The sequence below is a fragment of the Brachyistius frenatus genome, unplaced genomic scaffold, assembly GCF_029030835.1.
Source record: "Brachyistius frenatus isolate BFR_SWC_R1_liver_20210118 unplaced genomic scaffold, ASM2903083v1 Contig_38, whole genome shotgun sequence".
NCBI classification, from domain to species: domain Eukaryota; kingdom Metazoa; phylum Chordata; class Actinopteri; family Embiotocidae; genus Brachyistius; species Brachyistius frenatus.
The window spans coordinates 1,961,849-1,986,998 of NW_027210637.1; the positions used below are offsets into that span (position 1 = coordinate 1,961,849).

The 25,150-nt window shown below is 41.4% G+C and overlaps 4 protein-coding genes across 5 annotated transcripts; 3 read left to right on the forward strand and 1 right to left on the reverse strand.

Annotated features, from left to right (window-relative positions):
• Positions 1–3,248: 3,248 nt before the first annotated feature.
• On the reverse strand, positions 3,249–8,600 carry LOC138622753 (alcohol dehydrogenase class-3-like). 2 transcript variants are annotated; one of them, XM_069701781.1, is made up of 9 exons: positions 8,491–8,600; positions 8,116–8,217; positions 7,677–7,827; positions 7,504–7,591; positions 7,190–7,409; positions 5,335–5,595; positions 4,975–5,107; positions 4,435–4,573; positions 3,249–3,591 (listed from the first exon to the last, which is right to left on the reverse strand). In XM_069701781.1, the coding sequence occupies exons 3-9, from the start codon at positions 7,765–7,767 to the stop codon at positions 3,552–3,554; spliced, it is 972 nt and encodes a 323-aa protein (XP_069557882.1). In that variant the 5' UTR covers positions 7,768–7,827; positions 8,116–8,217; positions 8,491–8,600; the 3' UTR covers positions 3,249–3,551. The 2 variants fall into 2 exon arrangements, with proteins under 2 accessions (XP_069557882.1, XP_069557881.1); XM_069701780.1 differs by having other exon boundaries at positions 8,486–8,600.
• A 162-nt stretch (positions 8,601–8,762) lies between these two features.
• gar1 (GAR1 homolog, ribonucleoprotein) lies at positions 8,763–11,891 on the forward strand. The gene is made up of 7 exons (XM_069701782.1): positions 8,763–8,853; positions 9,106–9,321; positions 10,343–10,497; positions 10,619–10,678; positions 10,767–10,890; positions 11,121–11,243; positions 11,381–11,891. Exons 2-7 carry the CDS (start codon positions 9,120–9,122, stop codon positions 11,389–11,391), a joined length of 675 nt encoding a protein of 224 aa, XP_069557883.1. The 5' UTR covers positions 8,763–8,853; positions 9,106–9,119; the 3' UTR covers positions 11,392–11,891.
• Positions 11,892–12,801: 910 nt separating this feature from the next.
• LOC138622751 (alcohol dehydrogenase class-3) lies at positions 12,802–16,989 on the forward strand. Its single transcript, XM_069701778.1, has 9 exons — positions 12,802–12,878; positions 13,417–13,518; positions 14,295–14,436; positions 14,558–14,645; positions 14,736–14,955; positions 15,532–15,792; positions 15,927–16,062; positions 16,490–16,628; positions 16,772–16,989. Exons 1-9 carry the CDS (start codon positions 12,861–12,863, stop codon positions 16,794–16,796), a joined length of 1,131 nt encoding a protein of 376 aa, XP_069557879.1. The 5' UTR covers positions 12,802–12,860; the 3' UTR covers positions 16,797–16,989.
• Positions 16,990–18,231: 1,242 nt separating this feature from the next.
• Positions 18,232–23,277, forward strand: eif4ea (eukaryotic translation initiation factor 4ea). Its single transcript, XM_069701779.1, has 7 exons — positions 18,232–18,288; positions 19,057–19,160; positions 19,529–19,624; positions 19,947–20,010; positions 20,932–21,045; positions 21,408–21,547; positions 21,754–23,277. Exons 1-7 carry the CDS (start codon positions 18,271–18,273, stop codon positions 21,866–21,868), a joined length of 651 nt encoding a protein of 216 aa, XP_069557880.1. The 5' UTR covers positions 18,232–18,270; the 3' UTR covers positions 21,869–23,277.
• The last annotated feature ends 1,873 nt before the right edge of the window (positions 23,278–25,150 follow it).

Genomic DNA, 25,150 nt, shown 5'->3' on the forward strand with positions numbered 1-25,150 from the left:
GGGACTGCGTTCAAGTCTATCATGGATAAGTCCTGTCAAGCCCGCAAGGTCAAATGATTCAAAATGAAGATATCTTACCTTTTTTTTTTTTTTTTTTTTTTTATTAGGCTACCAGAAACAAGTCAAGATTTTGTTTTGTATGCCGTTGCTACGGATACCGTTTCTGGTCCAGGTCATTTATGACATTCAAAAGACCTCAAATAAGGCAAACCACTCAAATCTAACTCAGCGTAGGACTCCTTCCCATGCCTTTTGGTAATGTGCTGTGTGATCAAGATGGGAGAGGCCACACAAAGGAGTGCCATGATAGCACCTTAGAGCTAATCTCTCAATTACTACTTTACTGCTGCTGTCAGACAACGCACAACAAAAGCTTAGACCTGTCACGCATCTATGTCTGTGTGTGTGTGTGTGTGTGTGTGTGTATGTGCGTTTCTCTTTGGTAGAAGCCATGTGTGGTCTGTCTAATCCAGTTCTTTTCTGTCGCAACTTCCCTGTAAAAGACTGCGACTGACAAATTACAAAATGCAAAACAGACGACCTTGTATGGCTCAATAAGGAAGGCACGATGCAGTTTATATATTGTTATCAAATGCAAAACACATGGAGGTTTTTTTTTTTTTTAGTTTTTTTAAAATAATTTATAAAAAAATGCTAACAGTCTGGATGTACTATACACGATCCTTCTCGAAACAAACCCGCCCCGCTGTGCCAGATTTGTTCCTGCACGGCGCACTAATGCAGCGGAAAACCAGTCGCCCGTCCAAGACGCTAAGTAGCGTATTGTGCTGTCCTCCAGTGAAGCCGAGTGTATTCCACTGACACAGAAGCTAAAGCTAACCGTGTCAGAGAAAGACCGGGGATGTCACAGGCAATGCCTGGCATTAGGCGTATAATGGCCAGGATTTGCTGATAAAACAGGGGCCTCACATTGGCAGTCTTTAGTGACTTAAGTGGGCCGTTCTTCCATAGCCGTGGGGCTATACAGTATATCTGTCCCTCTGTCTGTGTCTCTTTCAAATTGAGCTCCCCTCTGGCACATGTGGATGTGGTTCGTTTTTTTTTTTTTGCCCCATTATTTTTGATTTAATATTACGTCCTTGTGATGTTCACGTGATATATAGCTCATATTTACACCGACAGGTGTATCAATGTTTGTGTGACAGCACAGTGATGTCCTCTTTGTGCAATGTAATATCCTTGCGCCGGAAAAAAAAAATTAAAAATAAATGTCTCGGTGGTCCTAGATTAGACTACTGTATATATAATGTTATGATGGGCCGTATTTCACAGCCGACTTGTGTCACAAATTTCCCAGTAAGCCGTGAATGTGCGACAGTTATCCAGCGTGCACAAGACGAGGCATTCGGACACGAAAAGACTCTTATGGTTTGCATGAATTCACGAGTAAATGCAGAACAGAAAAATATGTACTGCGTCGAAGTGGGGGCATTTTAACATTGTATCAGACTTGTTTCAGTCATCTGGACAAAAAACATTGCAGTCGAAGCCAAAAGGATGTGAGGAATCCAGCTACAGATTTATTGAAGCTTGCTGTGAATTCTCATCACATGACGCTTGTCGTCTCTGACAGAAACAGAATGTGAAAGCTGAATCTAACATCAGGTAGAGCTAAACAAATATATAATAGACGTGCTAAGTTGTTATTGGACATCGAGTACTGGAGAACCTGCAGCTTTACTAATTCTTTCTTGTGCAAAAAAAAAGTCTTCTATATATATTGAAGTAAGACCCAATAGACTGCTGAACCAGAGCGACACCAATTCAATTGACAATAAAAAAAATAAATCTCTGTCTTTGTTAAAACAGGGTGTTTCCCACCAAATATTTTCATGTTCTCATCATATTCAATGTGCCATCATCCGTCTGTCACACACGAATATAGCTTAATAAATAAGAGGAAATCCCTTGATCCCAATCTAAATATTGTGAAAGGCAAGGCAGCACTTTTTGGCTCTTTTTTTCTTTCCAGACATGCCTTTATTTGTGTGATGGCATTTACCTCATCGAGCATTTCTGTTGTCAATTATTTTCATGAAGTCTCACGTCTGGAAGAGTTCTCAGAGTCAAGTGATGATACCAGAAGGTAAAACAAAAGGAAAATGTAAATATGACTTGCAAATGTCAGGGTCGGTATCCCTATCATGATTTGACTCTGTGCCACTTTATGCTTATGTTTCCTGTCTGCAGAAACGCTGCACAGACGAATGTGAAACATGACAAGATGGACAGTTAAGGCTTTCAAAAAATGCGTGCGTGCGTGCGCCGCTGTGGTTGCAATTCAGATAGCATGTCCTCCCTGTATCAGTTGCACAATGCTGTGACTGCTCGAGAGGTTGCCGGGATCAAAAAACAAAAGTGGGGAGGTGTGGGGGGTGGGGGGGTTGGAGACTTGCGGTCGTCACTTTGGATAGATTTCCCATAGATGAGGCAGACAGTCGGACACATGTCCCCAAGAAAGCCTTATAAATCTGTGAGCATGTCCAACATTTACAGATGACGGTGCCCAGCCACAGAAACACCTGTCAGATCTCGTCTTCCACTTTCTTTTGATCTCCCCTTCTTATCTCCTCCTCCTGCTCTGTTATCTGCATTATTCTGCCTGTTCATTTTTGAAAACCGTAAGATTTTTGTTGCTGTTGTTAGTAAGAGTTGATCTGAAGCTGAATAATCGGTGCTCGATAGCGCACAGGTCAACACAAGAGAGGGAACACCAATTTATTTTCCATTTTAAATGGAGATGGAAAAGTGGGGTAAGAGCCAAGGGTATTCATTTGATCTGAATGGAACTTCAATAAAACAAATTCCTTCGACGGCTATTTCAGTTCTTCGCCGAGAGGCATTCCCCAAACAACCTTTTGTCTTCTGTCCTGACAGCCCACAACTGTTATTCTAGCCCTTCTTGGTGACTCCCTTTTTAAATCAATATATAATATTACCAAGGATGAAATCTGGTAAGCCTGACCACATGAAGCAGATACTTCTCCGTGGCTGATGACAGATTCAGCCATTTGGTTCCTATGTCTTTTAGCTGTATAGAAATACAAGGGTGCTCAATTCCAACTATTGATATCTGGACCAGAAGCATTATCACTGTCGCTGCCAAGTATGACAGATGTAGAGAGAAATTTTCCTGATGTTACTGCAGATGATGCACATTAATGTGTTACATTCTGTATAATTTTACATACAGTAAGAGCAGTGAACATTGTGTATTATTTTTTTAATGTAAAACTGTGTTAAACAAAAAAACAAAACAAAAAGAATATAACCTAAATAACAGAATAATCTGCAGATTAAAAAGTACAGTGTTTTAGAAGGTCATGTTATTCACGAAGACACACTGAAGGTTTTACATGATACAACACTGACATCTAGTGGCAAATGTGGTAATTTGCTACAAAATCAATGAGGGGAAAAAACTCTCACTCGTCAACATCCTTTCAGAAAAAGAGCATAAAAATGACAAAAACACATTGCAGAGTTGTATGCGGTATGTCATTATATCGAAAGAATGTCAATCTTCCATTTTATAAAGCAGCTTCTTCAGGTTTTACGACAGCACAGATGCTGAAAAAAAAAGCAGAAAAATAACTAGAACGACTCATCAGACCCAGTATCAAATATGTAAACAATAAAAAAATAAAGTTAGATTAATGATCAATAAACCAGCAAACAGAAAATGAATCTGTTTTGAGAACAGATTATTATTATTATTATTATTAATAATAATAATTTTTTGGCCAACATTTCCTGGTTCCATCTTCTCCAATGTGAAAATTTGCTAGTTGGGCAAAATAGGAACTGTGTAGTCAACTTGGACTGAAATTTAATAGGCAAGTATTTCATCTTTTAATTGAGAAGATAATCTGCAGATTTGTGAAAATAATAGAGCCAGTATATGTACACTATCTGCTAAAGTACTATACTATATGTTCCATCTCATATATGACATAGAATGATAAATACAGGGTATTTATATCACACGTATTTCAGAAAAATGTGCAGTTTGTAAAATCCTTGGTATTTTGCCAACAATTATTCAAATTTCACAACTTTCCCCATTTTGAATACTGAACCTGTTAGTTTCTATAATCAAACAGGCCACTTTAACAAGGTTTGTCTGAAAAGACTAAATAGGAAGTTAAAGTTTCAGCGAGTCTATTTTTGACAACGTTTTTAACCTAAGACTAATCTTAACCCTAAACCAAGTCTTAACCCTAAAAAAAAAAAATGTAAAAAGTCAACTTTGTTACGCAATACTGGCATACCATGACCTTGTACGGCTATGACATCATTATGTCAACATTACAGAATATTGCTATTGTTATGACATATTTTTATACCCCGCATGTAACATTTGAGTCCCAGTTTGGCAGTGTGAGCAGCACACACACACACACACATACGCACCTTGTACCCCTCTTTAGAAGGTCAAAGGCGTCGTTGATTTGATCCAGCTGGCAGTTGTGAGTGATAAACTCATCCAGTTTCAACTTCTTGTTCATGTAGTCGTCCACCAGTTGAGGCACTTCCAGCGCACTCTTCCAGCCTTTAGAAGAGGGCGACAGAACAGACTTCTTATGAACCACAACACAGCGAACGTTATACTGAACCCTTTTCTGTATACTCTCATTGTTAGATAAAGTGTATGTCAGATCTTAATGACTTTTTGTGTGTCCTTCCTGCAGCTTTCATGAGTCTCCACTTCATTTAGTGATTCCCCGTGTTCAACCATATGATTACGACTTTCAGTCATATCTGAATGCATGGTTACATACTGCAAGATTGATCTGACCCTTATAAATACTTAAAAGCGTTGCATGTTGTGAGGCTGCTTCGCACTTTGGTCGAGCATTTCGTCTGACAGTGGGAGATGTTTTTTTTATTATCAAATCTCCAGCTGAAACCATTAACTGATCGGGGTATCGAGAAATCACTTCACAAGTTCACCTCCAAAATAAGTCCCCTTCAAGATGCGTCCCATCAGGATCTTTTCCACCTTGACGGTCATTGTGTCCGTTTCTGTCCACCCAGAAATAACACAAGTGCCCCAGCCCTCTGTTGTGGACTCAAGTGCAACACTCTGCAACAGGAAGAGGTGTCTTAAATAATTATTCTTTTAAAATACATTTACATAATCAGATAAAGAAAAAGGTAGTTGCAAAATTGTGTGACTGTGTCACTTTTGTAGAACTGATGAAACCTAGTTCATGTGCACATAACTGCATTACAGACTTATCTGGTCGTGACACAGAATACAATGTTAATACTGTATGTGTACAACTGGGCTTCCATTGAAATACTTTATACCATGATGGCTGGATTTCCAACACACTCCAGAGCGTAGTCCACCCCTCCGTTGGTCATCTCCACCAGAACGTCTTGGATGGGCTTGTCATAATCGCTGGGGTTGACACACTCGGTGGCCCCGAACAGTTTGGCTTTCTCGAACTTGTCAGGGTTGATGTCGACCGCGATGATCTTTTTTGCCATGGCAACCTTGCAGCCCATGATGGCAGCTAGTCCCACAGCTCCGAGCCCAAACACGGCACACGATGAATCTTTTTCAACCTGGATGCACACAAATTGGAAACCAGTCAACCGAAAGCTATTGAAGATCGCTTCATCAGGGGAAACCTGATAGCTGAGAGGTTAGAGAATGCAGTGAAGTCCCTGGTTTGATTCCAGGTCGGTGGGAACTTGACTGCATGTCAGTTTTAAAGACCTCCTTGTGTTTATTCCATTACATTTAAACCGTATTGGCTCTTTTTTATTCTGAAGTGAGCCTGACCTTAATTAAGAGGGTAACTTTGTTCTTTTAAAATACTCCAGATAAGGATTTTCACTTATCTTCAGTATTCTGAAAGAGGTAAATATAATATATAATGTATATTATATATATATAGATATATACTGTACCGTATGTATATATATATATATATATGTTGACTGTGTTTATTGGTTTGTTGTATATAATATATATTTAATGTACTGTATATATACTGTATGTACTGTACATTTTATATTTTATATTTATATTTTTATTTTATTGCTTTTCTATTATATTATTCTATTCTATTATTATTTTATTCTATTGTTTCTATTATTGCTCCTGTATGTATGCTGTTGTGGTGAAAAAATTTCCCCTCGGGGATTAATAAAGTATATACCTACCTACCTACCTACCTACCTAAATCTTATCATCCATTATCATCTAAAAAGGCTCTGTCATTCTTTGTAATGAGATTTCACTTAGTTTTTAGTTTAATTACCTGCAATGTTACGGAGTGGCAAAATATTCAGAATGAGTTGTGATCGTGTTGTTAAAGGAGGACATTCAACAAATATTTGTGTTTTCTTTAAGCCAAAACAGTTTAAAAAAAGAAAAAGAAAAGCGTTCTTCCTTCTATTTTGTTGTCACCCTATTTTAATGTGAGAAAATTATGAAATAATGAAAAAGTATGGAGTATCAGATTTCCAAGTCTTTTTAATCCACTACAAATAGAGCTGTTATGATTAGCCAATTAGTTGTCTGACAGGAAATTCAACTTTGTGATAATTAATTAATCAGTTTAAATCATTTTCTTAAATGAAAAATTGCTAAAATGCTCCGATTCCAGCTTGTTTAATGTGAAAACTTTCCGGTTCCTTTAATCCTGTGTAATAATAAACTGAATATTTTTTTGTGGCCTTATTGGTGTGGACAAAACGAGACATTTTAGCTGTTGCATTGGGCTTTCTGAAAACAGCGGTTGACATTTGTCACCAACTTTCTGACATTCTTAATGGAACGATACAAAAATAAAATCATCAAAAGACTAATCACTAATGAAAAAAATGATTAGTTTCAGGCCGAGTTACAAAGAACAGTGTGGGGTTTACGTTATCTACCGCCATCTAGAGGGGGACAAGAAAAACTACAGTCGAGTCACGTTTTGTAAGCAATACTGAGGCAGCAGTTTAGGAAACGTTCAAATCCAAATTACAACTAAAACGTGTTTCTCATTCATATACATATTTTATTATAATCATCTCAACTATTTATAACGGTCCTAGTAATACATGAGTTGCATCTGGATTCCTCTAGAGCTCGGGATTCTGCAGAGAACAACCGCTGCTCCACATCAGAGCTGAGGTGAATATTTTGAGTTATTAATCCTGTTACCTTTCCCGTTTTAACAGCGGCTCCATACCCAGTGGCGACACCGCAGCCGAGCAGACACACTTTGTCCAGCGGTGCATCGGGACGTATCTTTGCCAGCGAGGTGTCGGAAACCACGGTGTACTGGGAGAAGGAGCCGACACCAAGGAACTGATGGATCTGCTGGCCCTTGCAAGATATCCTGCTTGTGCCATCTGCTAAAACACCCATTTGCGAATTTGTCCTACAAAGCCACACGGGACAGTATGTATATAAACGCCGTGAAAGTATAACGGTAAATGCGTGCGTGTGTTTGAACATGTCGTAATGAAATTTACCAGTTCCTCCTGCAAAGATTTGTTTTTGGACTTTGGCAGCGTTCACATTCCCCACAGTACGGCAGGAAAAGAGGAATCACTTTATCCCCTAAACAAAATCATTAAGTCAGTTATAAAGAAAAGAAAAGAAAAGAAAACGTTGTTGGTTGTGAGTTGTGAGTGGTACAATTTACCTGGTGAGAAATTGGTGACTTCTGGGCCTACGCTCTCCACTATGCCGGCAGCCTCGTGGCCCAGAACCAGAGGGAAAGGGCTGAATCTCATCTGTTTCCCGGTCTCATACAGGTATTCCCTGTCGGTGTGGCACACGCCTGCGGCACAAACCTAAACAAATACAGTAGGTATGGGGATGATTCATCATGTGACATTAGAGGAAGTGGGTTGAAGTTTGCGGTGCGCACAAAAATCAGACAGAGGAAGTGACATGTGATATTTATTACATAAAGGATCAACTTTAAAACCGGCACAATCGACACTTAGGGTAATTACGATTGAATTAACCTTCACGCCGACTTTTTCTGCTTCCACGCACGATTACATTTCCAGCTCTATTTTAAATAACAAATACGCACATTGTTTGCGTTGCAGGTCAACTTGGCATGTGCTGCTGACCTTGATTCGGACTTCGTGGGTCTTAGGTGGGTCCACCTCCACCTCCTCAATAGACAGAGGCTTCCCAGACTCCCAAGCAACAGCTGCTTTGCATCTGATGACCTGAGGGCGGTACATAAACAGGTGCTTTGTGAATCACTCACAGGCGTGGCCGGGGCCGTTTGTTTAAGTAAACAACAACAAAAAAAAAACATGAAATGGAAATTCTTTCTAAAAGAGCGATAACATTTTGGTTATAATAGAACTAAAATGAAGAAACTTTACCAGTTGTCAGAAAAGGCACAGTCAACGCAACAATAACATCAGTTTATGCTATTTATTAGTAGAAACAAACAAAAAACGTGGAAATGTTTGTTTTTTTTCTTCTTACCTGACCTGTTAGTTCCATTATTGGCTGATGCCTCCAAAACCAACAGCCTTTTTTTTTTTTTTTTTTTTTTTTTAAACTAAAGAATCGTAAAATCTATCACAGAGACAACTTTGTGCAATACTGTACATCAAATCCCGACGGTCTGTCCTGGCTGCGTCTTGATCACAGACTGCGTTGTCACCGACTGCGCCCCTTTTTTAAAAAAAAAAAATCTTTTTTTTTTTTTTTTTTTTTTAAGAATGAACTCAACCGAGTTGGAGGCTTTACGACACTTTCCGACACCGCCGACTACCTTTCCGGCAGTCTCCGGTCACACGTGCTGCGTCGCATGGAAGCGAGTTGCGTGCCAGAGAGCGCAGCTTAGCCGGGTACGATACGGGAGTAACTCGCCTTTAACCGCGTCGTAAACGGCGTTTCGAGGCCTTTTTCAGCGGCTCCGTTTTTGGAAGTGAGTGTATTAACGTGTCAGAAACTGCGGAGGGACCTCTCAGTGGCGGTAATGAGCGTTTGAACGAGGCTAACGAGTTTAGCCCCGAAGTTCTCCAACGCGCCTCCGCGTCGCCTCCCGCTCCGTGACGGACTTTCTCCTCTTTCTCCTCTTTCTCTCTCTCCATCTCCAGATTATTCGGAGAACATGTCGTTCAGAGGAGGCGGAGGACGAGGCGGAGGCTTTAACCGAGGCGGCGGGGGAGGAAGAGGAGGCAGAGGAGGCTTCGGTGGAGGCGGCAGAGGAGGAGGAGGAGGAGGGAGGAGGAGGAGGAGGGGGTACGGACGCGGCGGTGGAAGAGGGGGTTTTAACCGACAGCAGGACTACGGTCCTCCCGAATACGTCGTCGGTAAGTTCACGAAGTCACACGCACACACGCGTGCATCACGTGAAATCTGCAGCTCATTATAACTTGGGAGCTTAATATTAATAATGCGGTTTAAAAAAAAAAAAAAAAGAAAGAAAAAGTAACCAAAACAAATGCAACTTTTTATTAGGGACAGACTGCAAACCTTGTTTCCAAAGAACTTCTAATTGTGACGTAACAGCGTGCGTGATACGCGCGCGTTTCCGTTTGCGCCGTATTTGTGAGTCAAAAGCGTTGATTGACGTGATGACAGTTGTGGTACCCCACGTGATGTGATGTGAAGTGAAGTCCTGGAGTTGTTTCCAGAAGTGCTTTGGTCACTTTTGAACTTTGACCTCGTCTTCTGATTTTAAAGCAGTATGGCTCTTTATCTCTCCTAAATGTATGTGAATGGAAATGCCAGATTTCTCCGCCTAAGAACCCGTTATATTTTGGATCTGCTCCGAAACCTAACGGGTCCTTTCTTTCTTTCTTTCTTTCTTTCTTTTTTTTTTGCCGGGTGCCACGCTATCCCGCCGCGTTTCTTCTCGGGTTTTTCCCGAAACGCTTGGCGAATTGTAAATGAACGCCAGAGACGTTCGAATCTTCTTTTTTTTTTTTTAACCTTTCGTCCCATTTGACCTTCAGGTGGCGCGAGAGGACCGGGGACGCTGGTGAGGTCACCACCATGTTGAACCGGAGCACTATTTAGTGCCCCCCCCCCCCCCTCTACTTAGAGTCCAAAAAAGCTTTCCTTTCGTTAACGCCGTCCATGTTGTGTCGATATTTTCCTGTTTCAAAGGTTCCTCTTTCGTTGTCGTTGTTTCCGCCCCCTTTTTACTTTTAATTTTGCAAATTCGGCAGAAATCCCGTAATAAGCGCTCGAACAGTCGAGCGGAGAAACAACCGAGGCTCTCGCTGGTTGAGCAAACGGGGGGGGGGCGGCAATTTGAACCAAAAAACCTCAAGTCGTGAGGGCGCCTCCACGTCGTTCACTGTGCTCTCGTGTCCTTCCACTCTCCAGCGGTGGGAGAGTTCATGCATCCGTGCGAAGACGACATCGTGTGCAAGTGCACGACGGAGGAAAACAAAGTTCCCTACTTCAACGCGCCGGTGTATCTGGAAAACAAGGAGCAGATCGGGAAAGTGGATGAAATATTTGGCCAGCTGCGAGACTTCGTATCCTTTTCTGTCGCGCTCGTGTTTTTGTGTTTTGGTTTTGTTTTTAAGTCTCCGGGGAACTCTGTGGGATTAGACGTCGGGCCGTCCCGTTCGTTCCTCCCTTGACCCGTTCTCGCAGTATTTTTCGGTCAAGCTCTCCGACAACATGAAGGCGTCGTCGTTCAAGAAGCTGCAGAAGGTACGAAAGCCCGAGTAACCTCCGTGACATTTGGCACTCGTCAGTCGGCGTACTCGGCGGTAATTTAATTCGACACGTCCTCTTTTAGTTTTACATCGATCCCATGAAGCTCCTCCCGTTGCAAAGGTTCCTCCCGAGGCCGCCGGGCGAGAAGGGCCCGCCCAGAGGAGGCCGAGGAGGCCGAGGTGGAGGGAGAGGCGGCGGCCGCGGAGGTGAGGCAGCGCTCGCTCGCTTTCAGCAATCTCCTGGTTTTAAGTGTAAAATGTGACTAGTCTTTTTTTGTTGTTGTTGTTGTCCCCCCCCTCACCCCCACCCTCACCCTCACCCCCACCCGAGCGCCTCTGCTCCGCTGCCGCTCTGGATTTACAACGGGAACGAAGACTCCCGCGTTGCTTATTCGGGCCGCGACGGTTTGATTGATCCTTTTTGTTTTGGGCTCCAGGTGGTTTTCGAGGCGGGCGGGGCGGCGGCGGCGGATTCGGAGGCGGACGCGGCGGCGGATTCGGAGGCGGGCGCGGAGGAGGCTTCAGAGGAAGAGGAGGCGGAGGCGGACGTGGATTCAGAGGTTTGGCTCCGGTTTCTAAGTTTCTCCGCAGATTTTAAAGTTGTCTCTCCTGGATTTGAAAATATCCGTGTGTTTTCAAACGGCTTATAACGCCTGATTTTTTTTTTTAATTTAATTTTTATTTTGTACACCTACAGGTGGAAGATGATCGAACTCTGCCGGTCTGGCGTGTTCACTTCGTACTTGCCTACTCCAGCTAAAAAGGCTTCTCTCCATCAGATCCGGGCCTGTTGGACTCGGATGGACTTTGTCTCTGTAGAACTTGAGTCTCTTTTTTGTTTTATTTGTTTTACCAGTTATGGGTGACAGATGGATCTTGATGATTTTTTTTTTAATTTAAAAGGTTCATATGTACGCTCGCGTGACGCACCAGGGACCTTTTTTTTTTTTTATCCTGTTGTGGAGGGTAGTTGGATCCCTTTTATGAACAGGCTTGTTATTATCTTGTACTGATTATGTTTGACCGTGACCGACGTTTGTTTGGAGATTTCAGGAAAAACATTTTTTCACAAACTCTTTGCGTACCAATTTCCTCACACACAGGAAAAGACTTTATTCAATGTTAGCCGAAAACATTTTTAATACTCAATTTGTAAAATAAAGCAAAAATACTGTTGCATTTTTGTTTGATTAAAAGATGCTTTGTAACTGCGTCTCTGTTCTGTGCTCTCAGGTCTTGCAGGTGTGTTTTTTTGACTTTCTGAACTGGAACACACTGTTTATCATTTCAGTGATATTTAGAATAGAAATGAACAAAAAAAACAATGTTCGCAGCAAGTTTCCAGAACTTGTTAAAAGAAAATTCTGTATGTTTCCTTCCAAAACGTGCTGTTTGACTGTCACCGTGAAGAATGACAACACCCGAGTGCAGCTTTTGAGTCTAGACGAGCGTTTTCAAATTTGTCAGCTGAAGATGGAACTTTTTTTTTTTTTTTTTTTTTTTTCTTCTTTCGAGTCAAAATGTAGACGTGCGAGATCATTAAAATCTCACATTTCATGCCTCGTCCGATGAGCAAATACCCGCTTCTCGTCGATGTAAGCCTGGCCTTTTGCTTCTGACCCTCCACGTCTTCCTTCTGAGCCGTACCGTGGTGGATTGGCCGTGCTCAGGATCTGTTGAAAGGTCTGCCTCCGGTTCGACTTCAACTTTCAGACAATTGGCCTCAATATCTTTAAGCACTCTTTGGGCGAGATCAAGAATTTATAGCAATGACGCCAACCTACACAGTCCCCGAGCCATAAAAGTAATTGGAAAACAGTTGCATATGTGCAGATTGTTTATGAGGGAGAGAAGTCTTTTTTTAAGTCTTAATTCATGAAATAAACACATTTCTCAAATCGTCTCAATGCAAGTCAAATGCCATTACCTTTCCAGATTTTAATAATATAATCTGTTGTCAAGGTCAAGAAGATTTAAACCAAAGTGTGGGCGTAATATACTCGTTTTTATGGGCTATAAACATTTTACTGAGGTACACTAACACTGTTGTTCTTTCTGGGCCTCATTTTCTTCTCTCGGCCGGGTCTGCGTTCTCGTTTCTGATTGGTCGGGAGGTTACCTCCTTTACGGCAGCTCTCTCTCTGTGTGGCCCGTCCTCTCGTGCTGAAGGAACGAACATGGAGACAGCTGGTAAAGTAAGTGCATTTCCCCCACAAATGATGCCAGAAATGTTGTGAATGCATTATTTGTCTCATGCATGTGGTCGCTCAGGCTCCACGAAAGTAGTTCAAGATGGGACTGCGTGCACGCGTCCGTGTGCGTTTAATAAACTGCCACGAGAGAAACGCTGCTGAGTTACTTGACCGGGGATGTTTGGGTCAGTCGGTTGCAAGCTTGTCCGTAGTAGTGTTTGAAACTTCAGTTTTGAGACGAGAAATTGATTAAAAAGGGAGTTTTGTTTTGTTTTCGTCACGCCCATTTAGTGTCAGAATAAAATAAAAATAAAAAACGCTGTTAAAGCAGAACATAATCAGTTTCTCCAACAGGAATCTACTGGAACTATTGCATAAGCTTGGATGGAGGTCAAAGACTTAACACGCACTGGAACTAACGGGCACTGAAGCTGCAGTCAAACCCACTGCTGGATTCAATCAAATAATTGTAACGGCAGTATATCTATATCTATATCTATATATATATGTATATAAAACCTGTACTGTGTTTTCCCCTCAGGTCATCAAGTGCAAGGCAGCTGTGGCCTGGGAACCTGGGAAGCCTCTTTCCATCGAAGAGGTGGAGGTCGCCCCACCTAAGGCCCATGAAGTTCGCATTAAGGTGAGGATGAGGTCGTTCGTCTTTAATTCAGATGTATTTACAATGTAAAATCAGCACGTCACATGTCCCCGGTGCACTTTACAGTTCAAACCACATGCAGCAGTGATGTACAACTGCTTTGAGAGCAAATAAAAATGAAAACGTAAGGAAGGGACGTTGTTACACACTTTACAGGTACAGTCAATGGAATAATAAGACAGTCACATTAAAACGAATAATGTTATAGAATCAATGAAGTATCCAAGTTAAAGAAATGTGATAACATCATGCAGTAGTGGCAAATGCATGGACAGCAAAGGGGATAGTTGAGGGTCATTTTAGCCAACCCTAACTGTGAGCTTTATCAAAGAGGAAAGTTTTAAGCCTGATTTTTGTTTTGTTTTGAAGTAAAGCGAGTGTCTGCCTCTCTAACACAAACCTAGGAGCTGGTTCCTCAGAGGAGGAGCCTAATTGTTAAACTTTTGTCTCCCAGTCCACTTTTGGAAACTCTTGGAGCTGCAGGGTACTATAGTATTTTTTTTTTTCTCGGAAAAGTCTGATTAACATGTGCAGCAGCAGCAATTACAATTTTCCCCTTGAAGAATCATAATCCTCCCAACCATAATCCTCCGTTTTAAGCTTGGAAAGCAAACGCATAATGAGGGTCATTGTGTTGTTTCCTGAATGAGCTACAGGTTGACTTAACCATGTTTAGAAAGCGCTGTTAATATTCCACTCTTAAAACGTAGCAGTCACGTCTGGCGTGGCCTTTTAACGGACCCCGTCTGCCCTCCCAGGTCTTCGCTACGGGGGTGTGTCACACAGACGCCTACACTCTGAGCGGCAGCGACCCCGAGGGCCTCTTCCCTGTCATCTTGGGACACGAGGGCGCCGGGACAGTCGAGAGCGTCGGTGAGGGTGTCACCAAATTCAAGCCAGGTGAGCAGCAGCCCGGAAAATCATTTAAAACGTTCATATTTTTGCTCAGCTCGTTTATGAATACGTTTTCCTCGTGTGTGTGTTTTTTTTTTTTAATTATTAACTGTCGTTTCTCTCTAAGGGGACACTGTCATTCCGTTGTATGTCCCGCAGTGTGGTGAATGCAAATTCTGCAAAAATCCCAAGACCAACCTGTGCCAGAAAATTAGGTAATGTAAATAGACTAATTTACGCCACCCTGAGTTTTGCGAAGACAGTTTTAGTGACAAGAATAACATTTTAAAAACCTCACCCTGCAGAGTAACCCAAGGTCAGGGCCTGCTCCCCGACAATACCTCCCGCTTCACCTGCAAGGGAAAGCAAGTATTTCACTTCATGGGGACCAGCACCTTCTCCGAGTACACCGTCGTGGCCGACATCTCCCTGGCCAAGGTCAACGAGAAGGCTCCGATGGATAGAGTGTGCCTTCTCGGATGTGGCATCTCTACAGGTTACGGTGCTGCTCTCAACACCGCCAAGGTGGGTTTGAAAGGGCTGCTGGCCATGTGATGAATCTAATATCTCATATATAAGAGATGCAAATGTTGTCAGTGTTTTCAGGTCTTAGTGTGTCGTAGATATCTGTATATATATATATTTAATCCTGTAGATCTGCTATAAATAGGATTTGTTGCCAGGAGGGTCTGTTATCAAGTTGTATTTGTGGAGTTTTTCCAAATATTTATGTTGCAATATTATTTTAATCCCCCCCCCCCCAAAAAAAAAAATCTTTCGATACGTTAACAGTTTATTAGGAAAATTATTTTCATAAACAAGTATTTGTCTCCAGAGAAAGAATATCGCGTGGCCCAACACTCGCAATGCATGTTTCCTGATATTGTCTTTTTGATCCTCAGTACTTGCATTGATTAAAGATAGAGAAACTGCAATAAAACACAAAATGAAATGCAAGAAATTCCAATCTGATATTCCAATTTCTAACTGCGATCAGGCCGCATCAGCCAGAACATTTTTGAAGGCCGTCACATTTTCATTTTCCAATTACTTTGCAGCGCTGCAATTGTCACATTATTATTCTCCCTCATGCTCGCTCAGGTCGAGCCCGGCTCCACGTGTGCCGTGTTTGGCCTCGGAGCTGTCGGCTTGGCTGTTATTATGGGCTGCAAAGTTGCCGGGGCAACCAGGATCATCGGCGTGGACATCAACCCCGACAAGTTCGAGAAAGCCAAGGAGTTCGGAGCCACCGAGTTTGTGAACCCGAAGGACCACAGCAAGCCCATCCAGGAGGTGCTGGTGGAGATGACTGACGGGGGCGTGGACTATTCGTTTGAGTGCATCGGAAATGTGCAAATCATGGTGAGATTCGCAATTTGATATGCCGAACAGATGCAGCATCGACACAGAAATGAACAACACCGTGAGTTGATAGTTACAGCAGGTCGACAGGTGTGTAAAAGTCTGCAACGCGTGAGACCGGTTTATTATTCCAGAGAGCTGCTCTGGAGGCATGCCACAAAGGTTGGGGCGAGAGCGTGATCATCGGTGTAGCCGGCGCTGGACAGGAGATCTCCACCCGACCCTTCCAGCTGGTGACGGGCCGAGTGTGGAGAGGCACCGCTTTTGGAGGTGAGCGGCTGCTGTAAAGGGCTTAGTGCAGTCTGGCTGCAGCTTCCACTTTCTTTTCCACATTTTAACATGAGCAGAACCTTGTCTTTTATGAAGTGGACTCGGAGATGACAAATAGCTCTCTCATGAAAATGTCTTTTGTTTGTGTGTGTGTGTGTGTTGTACTATATTCACTTTTGTGTGGTCACAACTACGCAAGGAAAATTCAGTATTTAAACCTTTATATTCAGAATATAAAGGTTTACAAATGTTGTATCATTTTTGGTTGTTTTTATGAGGTAAATCTTGATCGCTATCTTTTTTTTTTTTTATCTAAGAAATAAGTGCCTTCCTGAAGGCCTGTTGGTGAAACAGCGCTGGTCAAACGGTTAAGTTTTGCCTCGATGGAAATTCCATTCGTTTAACTGGTTTTGATAATCACCTCCAGGATGGAAGAGTGTGGAGAGCGTTCCCAAACTTGTGGAGGACTACATGAATAAGAAGCTGAAGGTGGATGAGTTTGTGACCCACACTCTGCCCTTTGAGAAGATCAATGAAGGATTTGACCTCATGCATGCTGGAAAGAGGTGTGGAAAACAGTTCATTCATGTCGTCAGTTCTAAAATACCTCCTTGGTTTGACTATTTTTGTTTGGTTGTTCGTAAAGCCCTTTGTTCAACTGTAACGCCTTTATTTTCCTAACATCTTTTTCCTTTTCTCCTCCTTACAGCATCCGCACAGTGCTGACTTTCTGAAGTGCCTAAACTGAAATCCTTCACATCCGGCCTTAAAAACAAAACAAAAATCTCCTTCCACAGTTGCAGCACTTGTTTTGATAACATAAGCTTCAGTGTTAGAAGATTTTTTTTTTTTTTTTGATCAACATCCTGATACCCGTTTGGTTCTGACTTAAATGTGTCATTAAATTTTTTGGGGGGAAAAATCAAAGCTCTGCTGCTCCTTGTGTTTCCATGTCAGGCATTTAACTGCTGCTCTCATTCATAACAAACAACAGTGACACTCTTTCGGTCGTACAGTCGCTCTGTAACAAGTTCATAGCATGAAACCAGCATTTAACTAGATAGATAGTTACTTTATTAATCCCCAAGGGGAATTTTTTTTTTTGCTACAGCAGCATTATAGGTACAGGAAAGCAATAAAACAACAGTAAAAAAATATTAAATATAAAAAATGCACAGTATATACAATAAATAGAATAAAATAAAATACAATAATTAAATTAAAACTAACTAAACAATAGTGCAACATTTTTTTTTCCCATTACTGCACAGTGCCACATCTGTACTTATTATTTGCAGCTTATTATGTAACGCAGTGTACCCATGAATCACATGCCAGATACTAAATATCACAATAAAACCAATGAATAATTAGGAATTCTGTTTACATAATGCTGCTATTTAAAAAGAACAAGTCTCCTACAGATGGCCTCATTTTTTTTAAAAATTTTGCACTAATATACCGCCACAGTTTGTGTGGCACATACTGGACTTTTTCACATTTCTTATATTTGTTCCTATTAGAAATCATTTTCCATATAATATAAAATATATACAATTTTCTTTGGCTGTTTGAAAGGATGTGTTTGCTTAAAGGCCTACCGTGAGGGCTGTAGAACTGATTTTGATGTAACTGACCCTGCCTTTTTGAGTCATCTTTACCGCCCGGGAAACACTAATGTGGACGGTAACACTCGCGTGGTTATCGGCAATATTTATTTACAGCTGGGATGATTCATTAGGGGGAGAAAAAAAACAAAAAAAACATTTTGTTGGTCAATCAGCTTCCTGACCACGTCATCCTGACAAATTGACTTTGTGGTTCTGTACTGCTCTGCCCTCTTTGACCATCAAATATATAACTAGTTTAGAAATACTTGGGGCAAAAAAAAAAAAACACAACAGAAAGTTTGAGATCACGTTAACTAGTTCTATTAATCACCTCAAAGTTGGTTGATTCACACTCTTTTTAGAGAAGTTTAGGACTATTTTTTTTAAAATTATTTGACAAAGTGAGTATGATGCATAGTATCGATATCTGGAGGAGGACGCACACACACACACACACACACACACACACACACACACGCTTACGGATCACGCTGTACTTTGTCATCTTCCTGCGCATGCGTACTGTTCCGCACCAGATGACCCAATCAGCTATTTTAACAGACGCCAAAAAAAACACAGTGAACGTGATTTCCAGAAGATGGCGACCGCTCTGGTGGTGAGTTCCCCTGCCAAGCTCCTTGGATTTTTTTTTTTTTTTTTTTTAAACCCTCCAGGCAACACGTTTACTCGGTGTTAAACACGGCAGCCATAAAAACAAAACAAAGTTAGCGACAGTTTTTTTTTTTGGAGGGGGCGGGGGGAGGGGGCTTGAGAAACGGGAGAGATTCAGTAAACTTCGCGTGGACAGCTCGTAGTAACTCGCTAGCCCCCGAATATCAATTTTAGCATCGTAGATTAAAAGTCAGCCGCTTTATTTATTTATTTTTTTTTTTTAATCCAGGTTAACTCAAAAAAAAAAACAAAAAAAAAACATTTACCGCTTTGTCAGACGTTTCCGGTTGGAGATATCGCAGCCGGTACGTGGAGTTAAAAGTACCGGGATTGAATGGGAGCACGCACCGGGGGGACGGGTCGAGTCAACCGCTCCTGGCCGACGTTGGTCGATACGGGCTTTAAAAAGATCTCTTTATTTATTTATTAACATATAGTGAAAGGTAGATCCCAGCATCGGGAACACCAATGCAGTAAATCCTACCCTTTTTTTTAAAAAAACAAAAAGTTATTTTTCTTCTTCTTCTTCTTCTTCTTCCGCTTTGTAAATTCTCTACAAGTCCATGTTTAGTTCTTCCACATGGAGGTCTGAGCAGACTCGGTTGTCAAGGTAGTGTAATGACAGGGTAACGTGACAAGTTTAAAAAAAAAAAAAAAAAGTATTTTATTATTCTTAATATAATGCGTCTCTTGTTTTGTTGTTCTTCCTCAGGTGTCAAATTCAGTTCCTGCAAATCCTGAAGAGGAAACGTGTGAAACGACCATTCAACAGGTTGTGAATCCCGAAGCGTACGTCAAGCATCCCTTACAAAACAAGTAAGATCCTGCTTCATTTTTGGGTTTTTTTTTCCCCTCCTTTTTAGGGTTAAGGAATTTTAATTTGCAGCGTTAATACATTTTGGATTCGTCGCACGCCGGCTGGAGAAAACGTGTGTGAAGTTCCTGCTGGAGTCATAAAATTATTAACCCCCCTTTTTTTTTTTTGCCTGACAACACGCAGTTTAAAAGCCTGGTGACAATGAAGAGTTTATTATTGTCTTAGAAGTGCATTTTTTTTTTTTTTTAATGAGGATATTATAAAGGAGAGAGGCAAATACAAAAGTTTGTTTGTGTGTTGGTAAAGAGGAACATGACGAATTAATTGCTGTAGTCATGTGTCTATTTTTATTTTTTTTTTTTCTTAGGTGGGCTCTTTGGTTTTTCAAGAATGACAAAAGCAAAACATGGCAAGCCAACCTTCGTCTCATCTCCAAATTTGACACTGTGGAAGACTTCTGGGCGTAAGTATATTATGCGAATGCTCGAAAAGGAAACCGCATCCAACTTATTCATAACATTCGAAGCAGCATTTGTTTGTACTTGGGACCTTTTTAAAATGACATTTGGCGTAGAAGATTATAGATTTGAGGACAATGTGAATCAAGCTGTGGAAGCTTTGTGCTCCTTGTTTTTAATCCGTGCTTCTTCTGTGGAACATAACATTTGATCGATCGCCTGTTTTTTTGTTTTTGTTGTTGTTGTTTTTTCTGTGTCGTCACCGAGACGAAGTTTACAGTTGTTGGTTGATTACAAAAAAAAAAAATATCCCTCCTTCCTTTTCAGATTATACAATCACATACAGCTGTCAAGTAACCTGATGTCTGGCTGTGACTACTCGCTGTTTAAGGTAGGAGATCTTACACGTTCCCCGCGTTCAAGACACTCGCTCAAAACTTCGCTCCGTGAATTGTCTCGGCTTCCGCTGTTCATCGGTGTTTGCTGGACTCGGTCACAATGCGAGTTTGTGTTGCCGGCTGTTAGTTCAGGTTCATTTGTTTACTCGCGCGTCGTAAGGGAGCGTCAAGTTTTTACACAAAGCCACACGGCCCGATGGGTAATTCATTCAAGATCGGCAGACCTCCATCATCTGTGACGCGTTCGTTCGTTGGAAGGAATCCAAACACCGTTTATTCCAGCGACGAGCAGCAAATCAGGCTCCACGTCACTGCACTTCACTTTTATCTTCTTCGGTGGTCACAAAGAGTTTATGCTGAAAGACTTGGTTATAAGTATCAATCGGGGCTGAAAGTAGACTCCCATCTGTCAAATAATGCCAGAGAGTTAGAAGCGGGGAAGAGAAAGGAGGCTTCCTTTTATAGTACTGCTATTGTCGGATGACGGGTGGGTTTCGACTGTACTCATTGTTTGTGAGGTATTTCCACAGTTCGGTGTCGGGCTGACGAATGGCGTAATCCTTGTGCAATCACTTGTTTACTTTTGAATTCATGCAAATGTCACATCCAGGCTGTTCTGTCACATTCTCAAAGAACTGAGGGGGTTGAAAAAAAAAGACACACACACAAAAAAAAAAAAGAAAACCCGTTTCTCCCGAGCTGAATCCCACCACGGCCTGTTCAGACCTCATTAACGGGTCCGATGCGACGCGCCTCCTCAGCAATTCTCCAATGCCGGAATTCAACAAGCATCATGCTGTTGTTCATCTGGAGCGTCTCATGACTCGAGCAGACTTCCACAAGAGTAGATTGATACCTTTCTGTTGCGTGCGCGACGAGCAGTGCAGATGTTACTGGTTTGTATTTGACTGCAGGACGGGATCGAGCCCATGTGGGAGGACGAAAGGAACCGACAAGGCGGGCGCTGGCTGATAACTCTGTCCAAGCAGCAACGTAGAGCGGATCTGGACCGGTTCTGGTTGGAGACGGTATGTTCGGTCCTGTTCAGTATTTATTTATTTTTTTTTTAACTGTGCCATCTTTGTACTTTATCTTGCCTTATTTGGACACAATGCAGTTGGAAAAAGTACCGTTGGAAACTATAGAAATAATGACAACCGAACTCCGTTCAGCGCCTCCGTTCCGGGATGTTTTGAACGCCGGCTCACTTTTACGCCGTCGTGGTTTACTCGATCACTCGATCACGCCAAACCCAATCCGTCAGCACCGCCGGCCGCTCCCACCGTCACAAGCCGACGCCCGCTCCGATCAGATGCACGCTTGCATTTGAAAGAAAGGGAACCGTTCCCCAATAACAAGGCGTTTTGGAAATGTCTCGACTTTCCTGCAGCTCTTGTGCCTCGTGGGCGAAGCGTTCGACGAACACAGCGACGACGTCTGTGGAGCCGTCATTAACGTCCGCGCCAAAGGAGATAAAATAGCCGTGTGGACCACGGACTATGAAAACAAAGAGGCCATCACGCACATAGGGTGAGCTGAGTACGCCGCGATTACTGTCGAATTTGTCACAAATAACTGTGTGTTTCTATAAATGGTATAACCAGTATCATGTTTCAGCCTTTCACACCGGCTTCCGTGTAACGTTCGTGTCATTAATGGCCACTACGCGTACCATTTCTTCAAACACGTTTTCCTGTGTGTTTCCGCCAATGTAAAACACGTGTCTGTTCTGTCAGGCGTGTGTACAAAGAGAGATTAGGCGTTCCGCAAAAAGTGATCATCGGATACCAGTCGCATGCGGACACGGCCACGAAGAGCGGCTCCACCACCAAGAACAAGTTCGTAGCCTGAGGACCTGAGGAATCGTCGAACACGCTTCTTTCTTTTCTTTTTCTTTTTTTGCTGTTTTTTTTTTTCAGCGTAGATTTTCTGTAATTTTTCCATGAATGTAAATGACAAGTTTATCCACCAAAAAAAACCAAAACATTTGCAGTGGAGATAAAAATTGCTTCCTTTTTTTTTTTTTTTTTTGTTTTTGTTTACCTGTTTGTTGACCAAAGCTTTTGTTTATGGTACAAGTGTGTGAGGTTAAATATCGAGCACTCCTCTGGAATAATTGGGAGTTTTTTTTAATTTTTTTTTAATTTAATTCTGGTGGTGGGCTCAAGTTGCCCGTTTTAATTTTGAAATGCCGCAGTATATTTTGTGAAAGTTGAATTTAACCAGCCCTTGAAGTACTTACTTACAGTAAGTCACATTTAAAGGCAAAGATTTAAGTAAAACTTTTCTGGTTTAAAATAAGTTTGAGCTAATCGCTAGTACTTTACACGTCACTCATATCTGTACAGATTTACTGAAGATGTTGATGCAGTCTGATTTTTTTTTTTTTTTAATTATTATTATTTTTTTCACTAGACTCTTGAGTTTTACCTGCATCTTCTGAAAATGAACAGAAGTCAAATAACACTTTTACAGTAATCGTTCTTCTTTTTTTTTTCACTAAAATTTCAGCTGGGTTTTTGACGTCTTTGTGGAGGGATGTTGGACATATTCAAAAGTCACTTTATTGGCATTATTGCAGAGGTCTGAGGTTAAACTGTTCAGTTTCCTTTCGAGAAGCTTGTGCAATATGTGAAGTGTTAGACTGAGATGTCCATCACTCCACATCACAACACATATTTGGACACTTGTGGTGCTTCACAATTGAGTGTCTAAAGGTTTTGAGGTTTTATGAATCACAATGTTTACTACAAGAATGGACCAAGAAGCAAAGTAAATCCTTTGGTGTATCTCAGATTTATCACTCAGAGATGCAGTATATATATATATACACACCAGCCATTCATTCCTGAGCTGCTGGGATAATTTTCTCCTTTTTCAGATGAGTTATTGAGAATTTTGAGTTGCAGAGCACCTGCACTTATTTTCACCCCATTATCTAAAATGGGTGAATTTAGCAGTTTTCTTTTTCTTTTTTTTTTCCCCCCCTTGTAATTGCGCAAGCAGTGTTGTGTTCAGTTCAAAAGTTTTCTTTTCTTTTGACACGAGTTTTCATGATTACTGCTTCGTTGAGGTTTACATAGTAATTATTTCCATTCCAGACATTGTTTTGTACGAGAATATAAGCAAAATGAATATTGTTTGGAGGGAGGGAAATGTGCCTTTAATGTAAAACCCTGCCACATATTTCTGAGTTTCTGAAATGTACAAAGGAGCAATGTAAATAAACGTGTACAGTGAAATATGTTTGCTCGAAAGAAGGTGCCAAGAAGTGATCATTTGAAACAAATCGAATAGGAAACAGAACGGCGTATTGAAGTAAGCGTTTCATATTATAGGGTCGGTTAAAAGCTTGAAATGTCCTGTAATGCAATCTGGAGAAGTATTTCTTCTGTATGATATTTGGTGTTATGGAAAGTTAAAAAAAAAAATGACAGCTCGGGAAAGAAATTTAACGATTTCTAACGATGCGTGTTTCGTCGACACTTTGGAGGCACATCTGCTTTTGGACGACACAAACAACAAATTCAGCCCTATAAAGAGTCGAGATTTTTACACCCTGCTCCCGAACACTGAAACGTTTTCTGCTTTGAGCTGCTTTAAGTAATGATCATCACGAAGTCACCCCTTGCGTCTTTCGCTTCTGGCGGTGTGTGTTTGGGTTTTGTAACTGTATAAAGGTAGATTAAGAGATTTCTGTAGAGGCTGCAGCTACAGTAATTTATGGGGCTCTTGCTTTATTAGGCTCCACAAATTGCAGATTGAGTTAAAGGGGGCTTTAAGTAATCTATGACATCCACTGACCGCTGTTCGAGAGCAACAGCAGCACAGCCCCTCGCGTCCATTGGAAATAAGCCTCCCTGTAATTGACACAATCTGTCAAGGCACATTTTCACACTCGAGACAATTAGGAGGAAATTAGAAGAGAGAGCTGCAGAAATGTCTCACGAGGTTGTAAGAAAAAGGATTTTTTTTTTTTTACCCTCGCGTTGAACGCCACTACGAGCTTTTGGAACATTTTTGCTTTGTTGCTGTTAGGTACCCGAAACCGCTTTGTGCCACTGTTGGAACAGCTAGAGATAATTGAACATATTATCAGTCTCTGTCTCACCGCTGACCTTAGAAGGAAACGTCATGGGCTGGAAACAGCAGCTAATGAAACTGTAGACTGCAGACTCACCGGCTCAGCTGAATAGAGACTCCACGCTGCAGTGACTCAGACACTTAAACCTCATGTGTATATAAATAAAACAGAACTGGTAATGGTTCAGTGTCTTTGATAAGCTGTGATGCGCAAAGTGTGACCCAAATCAGAGCTAAATGGTTGTATCAGATTGTTTTCTTTAAAAGCTTGAGATTTTTTTTTGTTTTTTTGTAGAGCATAACCACAAACGTAAACCCTGAAAGTTTTCTTTGGATTTATAAAGATTTTTTTTTCTGAAATGTCCCGCTCTTCATGTGCAATGTTGTAGTTATCGTTGTTCTATTTGTCCAAATACATAGTTTTAAAGGGATTTGTGTCAGATCACGTATATAATTGTATGTAAAGCTGATGAGCTGTAAATCCCGGTAGTGGATTTATTTTTGCTGGAATTATATTTACACTCTGTTATGACGTACGTTCAAATGAATTAACTTAATTCTGTAATGGAGAGTGCTTCAGGCCTCCGACGTCTTCAGATGTCCTCGCCGTCCAGGTCAGTGAGACTATTTTCCCATCAATTCAATGGAACGCAATTACACATGAAGGGGCTTAAATGTTCTTTTCGATGGGCGCAAATTACATATGAATGAAAAGATCAGCCTTATAATGTAAACATCTCGTGGTGATGATAATGTGATGACCCTATGGTCGTTGGTTACGAACATTTATTTCAGTTATTGAATCAAAACAAGCATTATTCTGAAATTACATTATAGGTTATTTCTCATGTTACCAGCAAGCCCAATATAAGACAATGATGCTTCCTGATCACAATCGGGTATTGGCTGCAGTATTTTGTCTGAGCTTAAGCAAAACCTACTTTTTCTTCATTTTCCCATTAGGGCTGATTAGCACCTCTTATGCTCCTCAAGTGGTAACAGCTGAAACCAGGTGTGTGGATGCGATGGCTCTGGATTTCCTTGTCAGAT

Bases quoted from the DNA above. Each gene is read 5' to 3' on its own strand.
- eif4ea (XM_069701779.1), top strand. The intron at 19,161-19,528 runs GTAAGATCCTGC...TTTTTTTCTTAG, and splicing joins AAGCATCCCTTACAAAACAA to GTGGGCTCTTTGGTTTTTCA. The intron at 21,548-21,753 runs GTGAGCTGAGTA...CTGTTCTGTCAG, and splicing joins GAGGCCATCACGCACATAGG to GCGTGTGTACAAAGAGAGAT.
- LOC138622753 (XM_069701780.1), bottom strand. The intron at 7,592-7,676 runs GTAAATTGTACC...GATTTTGTTTAG, and splicing joins AGTCACCAATTTCTCACCAG to GGGATAAAGTGATTCCTCTT. The intron at 5,108-5,334 runs GTATAAAGTATT...TTCCTGTTGCAG, and splicing joins TTGGAAATCCAGCCATCATG to AGTGTTGCACTTGAGTCCAC.
- gar1 (XM_069701782.1), top strand. From the start codon at position 9,120: ATGTCGTTCAGAGGAGGCGGAGGACGAGGCGGAGGCTTTAACCGAGGC. The intron at 9,322-10,342 runs GTAAGTTCACGA...TCCACTCTCCAG, and splicing joins TCCTCCCGAATACGTCGTCG to CGGTGGGAGAGTTCATGCAT. The intron at 10,891-11,120 runs GTGAGGCAGCGC...TTTGGGCTCCAG, and splicing joins GAGAGGCGGCGGCCGCGGAG to GTGGTTTTCGAGGCGGGCGG.
- LOC138622751 (XM_069701778.1), top strand. The intron at 14,437-14,557 runs GTGAGCAGCAGC...TTTCTCTCTAAG, and splicing joins TGTCACCAAATTCAAGCCAG to GGGACACTGTCATTCCGTTG. The intron at 16,063-16,489 runs GTGAGCGGCTGC...AATCACCTCCAG, and splicing joins GAGAGGCACCGCTTTTGGAG to GATGGAAGAGTGTGGAGAGC.